The 5,746-nt window shown below is 38.7% G+C and overlaps 1 protein-coding gene across 1 annotated transcript; it reads left to right on the top strand.

Annotated features, from left to right (window-relative positions):
- The first annotated feature begins 562 nt into the window (after positions 1 to 562).
- On the top strand, positions 563 to 3,030 carry LOC120930903 (nodal homolog 2-A-like). The gene is made up of 3 exons (XM_040342041.1): positions 563 to 912; positions 1,409 to 2,130; positions 2,708 to 3,030. The coding sequence occupies exons 1-3, from the start codon at positions 627 to 629 to the stop codon at positions 2,858 to 2,860; spliced, it is 1,161 nt and encodes a 386-aa protein (XP_040197975.1). The 5' UTR covers positions 563 to 626; the 3' UTR covers positions 2,861 to 3,030.
- Positions 3,031 to 5,746: the final 2,716 nt, after the last annotated feature.

The raw sequence follows: 5,746 nt of genomic DNA, 5'->3' as shown, positions 1-5,746 counted from the left end.
ATGTTGTCACTCCCGCGCATGTGCACAGGAGACTTCTTTCCAGCAAGGTCCGGCGTCTTCCGGGCCTTCAGCCGAGAATCCCCTGCTGCAGTCAGTGGCTCATTGCAAAGGGAATATCTCCTAAGTCGTAAACGTTTAGGAGATTTTTTTACCTACAGGTAAGCCTTATTACAAAAATCACTATACAACCACTTTAAAGAAAATATATTATATATATTTGTATATATATATATATATATATATATATATATATATATATATATATATAACAATTTTTACGGACAGTTTTCGTTTCTACATTAAAATAATATAATCATTTCTGTTTACTTGATACTATCAATAGATTAGTATACCTCATTTAAATAATAATGCATATATAGCTCATTTGATTTTGAGCATGTGTTACTAACATGAAAGGATGACTTTACACCTGACAGTTATCTTTACAGTCTTTGATGATGAGGTCAATGACATGAAAGGTCATAGGTGTGAACATAGAACCTATTCATCCAACCATATAAAAAATGAAGGAATCATAAGGACTTCACTTCAGCCTTGCAGATCTTCTGAGGAACATCTCTTGAGACATTACAAGTCAAGAGAGGATACAGGAAATCTGAGAAGAAATGACCTGGCTGAATGTCATTCTCTACCTCACAACCATCTCCATGGTACAGGGATTGCCAGCCTTTATGCAAGGAACCCAAAAAAGAATTCCTCTTCAACAATCTAACCATGGATTAGGAACTTCAAGCAGTCTTGATGGACAAGCATCCTCTTCAAATAAGAAGTACTCACCATTTATGATGCAGCTCTATCAGAGCCTCATTATGGGGATTGACACAGGTCTGTCCAGCCTGGAGCATTCCCTCCTTCAAGATTCAGATACTGTCCTAAGACTTACTGCCAAAAGTAAGTACATAACTTTTACCAATATATTTTCACATATAACATGCTGCTTTATTTATTATCTAAATGTAATGATAATTTCATTTTTGATGGGCTGCTATATTATCTTCCACGGAGAAGGCATAGAACAATTTTTGTGTCAGGCATTTCAATTAAGGGCAATTAATTTTTTTAGAGCTGATTATTTAACAGTGACAGAACTAACTTAAAGAGCAAGTGATTTTGCAGTTTTAGTCTTCCCTATAACACTCTTCATATGCCTCATATATGACAGATTTGCCTAATGCCTAAAGATTTTTTTTAAATGGTAAACATCATTTTAAAGGATACTGCTTTGTATAACAATATTTTATTTATATATGTATTAATTTTATTAACATTTATCTATATATTTATTGATATATTTTCTCCATATATTTATAAATTGTAAAAGCTAAGTATGTCTTTGTATATAATTAGATTGATATTTATGTCATGTTTTTTGTTCTTTCTTCCCCAGGATGCACCAAGATGGACAATCATCGATCACTCTACTTTGACATGTCCTCTCTCTCAGGCAGTAATGAGATTCAATTGGCAGAGTTTAGGATTCAACTTTCTCCTACAGAGAAAACACAAGATATGACATTGCATATTTACCACAGCGAACAAGGTTCCAAGAGACTGCTTCTCAAGTCTTTTCACATTGATTCCTCTGTAACAATGGGTGGCTCCTGGAAAGTGTTTAACCTCACAAAAATTTTGAATGCTTATCTCAACCTTCGTCAAAGTCCAGATTATGAAGACATCATGGGTGGTGGAACCACATCTCAGGGGGATCATGAGAACGCTTGCACAGACATATCTACTGACAGAGTTGTATTGATGGTGTTCACCAAGGACAACCCTTCTGCTAATGTCAATGGATATCCCAACCTCATCCAAACAGTGGAGTCTTCTAAATATGTGATGACACCAGAAGTAAAAAGTGAACAAGGTATCAAAAGGCACAGGAAGAACAGGAATACAAAAGACAGCATCATAATGAACCACTTTCCATCCAGAACTGTGGAGGATGGAGAACCCTTGTGTGAAAGGGTTGATATGATGGTGGACTTTGAAAAGTTTGGGTGGGGAAATCTGATTATCTACCCAAAGAATTTCAATGCCTACAGATGTGAAGGAGCCTGCCCCATTCCCTTAAGTGAGACCTTCAAACCAACCAACCATGCCTACATTATGGTAAGTGTCAATTTTTTTCACAGATAATTGTCTTTGCCTTTTTCAAGTATTCTTTAATATTGGGTGCCATTCAGTATTTCGTAATAATGGGTGCCATTAGATGGACAGCATTGGAGGAATATTACATATTGCATGTAACTTTTATTATGGGTTTAGTGGTCTTTATGGATCCTTAGAAAAGTGTCAACTAGCCTGACTCCTTAGGGCAGGCATGTCAAACTCAAAAATTTGGAGTTCAAATCTGGATAAACTCTATAAAGAGCAGCATTTAATGGAATTTCTATTACAGTTATATTTAGGGATCAGCTTGGAAATTAAAAAGCTTTGTTTTTTTATGTAATTCACCTTACTGTAAACTAATGCTATGTTAAATTTAAATCCTAATATTGGCCGAGGGTCACAAGAAAGATGTAGATGGGATGTATGAAGTCCAACCAGTTTGACATGTCTACTTTAGAGGAATGTTAGATGTATGAATTGTATGTTACTGTGCTAAATATTTGGATTGTTTAATGTGTGCATCATCATTTTCTGGTAAAGTTGTAAATTAACATATATCTATTTTTTTATTTTACAGAGTTTGCTGAAGCTATTCAATTCAGATAAAGTTGAATGTGCCTCCTGTGTCCCAGTGAAAATGAGACCTTTGTCCATGCTGATGTATGAGAATGGAGATATAGTAATGAAACACAACGAAGATATGATTGTAGAAGAATGTGGATGTCATTGAGGAACTGCTAAAACATATGTGTTGAAAAGATGCAAAGTAAGCAGTGACTTTAAGGGAATAATAGCACTTTGCAGTGTCTGGTGAAAGGCCTGATGAACTCTCTGCTTTAAGTTAAAAATAGTTCAAAAACGGAAAACTGGAGCCAGAGGAATAAAAATAAACTTCCATTGCTGCACCTACATTATTACCATGAACTCGTTTATAAAAGGCATATACTTTGTAAAAATATTTATATCTTTTTATTGCGTAATATGTATTCTGTAATATAAAATTCATTCATTGTAAGATTAATATCCATTAAAATATAATGTTCTTAATACATCGTTTCATTTTCTTTATTCTTTGATAACACTAATTGGGCAATGGGAATATGAAGCTCAACTTAAAGCGGGAGTTCACCCTAAAAAAAAAAATGTAAGATTAGATTCATGCTCATTTTGTCAAGGGGAATCGGGTAGTTAAAAACGAAGCAGTACTTACCGTTTTAGAGAGTGATCTTCTCCGCCGCTTCCGGGTATGGTCTTCGGGAGCGGGCGTTCCTTCTTGATTGACAGTCTTCCGACAGGCTTCCGACGGTCGCATCTATCGCGTCACGAGTAGCCGAAAGAAGCCGAACGTTGGTGCGGCTCTATACGGCGCCTGCGCACCGACGTTCGGCTACTTTCGGAAAATCGTGACGCGATAGATGCGACCGTCGGAAGCCTGTCGGAAGACTGTCAATCAAGAAGGAACGCCCAGTTTGGCAGCCCATACCCGGAAGCGGCGGAGAAGATGTATCTCTAAAACGGTAAGTGCGGCTTTGATTTAAAAAAAACTACCCGATTCCCCTTGACAAAATGAGCATCAATCTAATGTTAAAAATTTTCATTTCCGGGTGAACCTCCACTTTAACAGTACAGCCCCTAAAATGTTTTAGATAAGACTTGTGCAGAAAATGGTGGATTTTGACTTTAATACACAGACTTATGTAGTCCTTGTCACCAACTTAAAAAAGTGCAGGTAAAAAAACATTTAGAAGAAAACAAATATTTTTGTTTTCCCAGTGTTTTTTTTTATTTGCATTGTTTTTAAACTTCCTGGAATGGCCTAGACCTTGTGGAGTAGAGAAAAGGACTTTGAAAATTGTTATACATATTATTTTACAAGACTTTCAATAGATTACACGCAGTATGATGCAACTGGATTAGAAAATAATATTGCTAAATTGCTTAAGTTAATCTTAGAGCATACATATGCAAGATGAAACATGAATAATATTGATAGTAACAATTGTTTCCAAAGAGTTTCAAGTATTTAATTGGATAGCATTAATATAATATGTATATTCATCCTTTAGAAAAGGGGTCAGCAACCTTTTTCTACTTAAGGGCCAGATTTAATGTATGTGAATGGGTGGATGGTGGTATATATATATATACACACATACATATATATATATATATATATATATATATATATATATATATATATATATATATATATATATATATATATATATATATATATATATATATAAATATATATAAAATGTTTGGGGGTTCTGAGTAATTTTCTAGCAAAAAAATATGATTTTTGCATGTAGGAGCGGAGTGCCAGAATTGGCCCAGATGGCAAGTGATTAACCACTTGCTTACTGGGCGCATATACCCCCTTCCTGCCCTGGCAAAATTTCAACTTTTGCCACTGCGTAGTTTTAACTGACAATTGCACGTGCGACGTGGCTCCCAAACCAAGTTGACGTCCTTTTTTTCCCCCAAATAGAGCTTTCTTTTGGTGGTATTTGATCACGTCTGCGGTTTTTATTTTTTGCACTATAAAAAAAAAAAGAGCGTCAATTTAAAAAAAAAACTCAATGGGCCAGATCCACAAAAGAGATACTCCGACTTAAGTGCTGTTCAGTCTGTGTGTAACTTTGGAAACGATCCTCAAAAGGCTTTTTCCAAAGTTAGGCAGAAGATCCGGCATGTGTAATTGAATTACACTGCCGAATCTTAGGATGCAGTACCGCATCCGCCGCTGGGGGCATTTCGAGTCGAAATGCCGTTTCTAGTATGCAAATTAGCACTTAAGGCGATCCACAAAGCTTTCCAGCTTCCTTTTTGCGCCGTAAGTGTTATTTTGCAAGTGTAAAATTAGGGCTGGTTCTACAAAGTGTAAACTAGTCACACCTTGTAAAAGCCCATTCCAGCGACGGCATTTGGTATGCTTTCCCGAGGGAGAACTCCACGGCAATTTGTAAAAACAAAACCGGCATGGGTTCCCCCCCAGGAGCATACCAGGCCCTTAGGTCTGGTATGGGTTGTAAGGGGACCCCCCCTACGCCGAAAAATCGACGTAGGGGGTCCCCCTACAATCCATACCAGACCCGTATCCAAAGCACGCTACCCGGCCGGCCAGGAAAGGAGTGGGGACGAGCGAGCGCCCCCCCCCTCCTGAGCCGTGCCAGGCCGCATGCCCTCAACATGGGGGGGTTGGGTGCTCTGGGGCAGGGGGGCGCACTGCGGGCCCCCCCACCTCAGAGCACCCTGTCCCCATGTTGATGAGGACAGGACCTCTTCCCGACAACCCTTGCCATTGGTTGTCGGGGTCTGCGGGCGGGGGCTTATCGGAATCTGGGAGTCCCCTTTAATAAGGGGGCCCCCAGATACCGGCCCCCCACCCTAAGTGAATGGATATGGGGTACATCGTACCCCTATCCATTCACCTGTAGGCAAAAAGTTAGTTAGTAAACACACAACACAAGGCTTTTTAAAATATTTTATTATTCTGCTCCGGATGCCCCCCCTGTCTTCGTTATTAGCTCAATTACCAGGGGGGGCTTCTTCTTCCGCTCTCCGGGGGTCTTCCACTCTCCGGGGGTCTTCTCCGCTCTCCGGACTCCGGGGG

This window comes from Rana temporaria, chromosome 3 (genome assembly GCF_905171775.1).
Source record: "Rana temporaria chromosome 3, aRanTem1.1, whole genome shotgun sequence".
In the NCBI taxonomy this organism is placed as follows: Eukaryota; Metazoa; Chordata; class Amphibia; order Anura; family Ranidae; genus Rana; species Rana temporaria.
This window is presented reverse-complemented; position numbering and strand designations above follow the sequence as displayed.

Bases quoted from the DNA above. Each gene is read 5' to 3' on its own strand.
- LOC120930903 (XM_040342041.1), top strand. From the start codon at position 627: ATGACCTGGCTGAATGTCATTCTCTACCTCACAACCATCTCCATGGTA. The intron at 913-1,408 runs GTAAGTACATAA...TTTCTTCCCCAG, and splicing joins CCTAAGACTTACTGCCAAAA to GATGCACCAAGATGGACAAT. The intron at 2,131-2,707 runs GTAAGTGTCAAT...TTTATTTTACAG, and splicing joins CCAACCATGCCTACATTATG to AGTTTGCTGAAGCTATTCAA.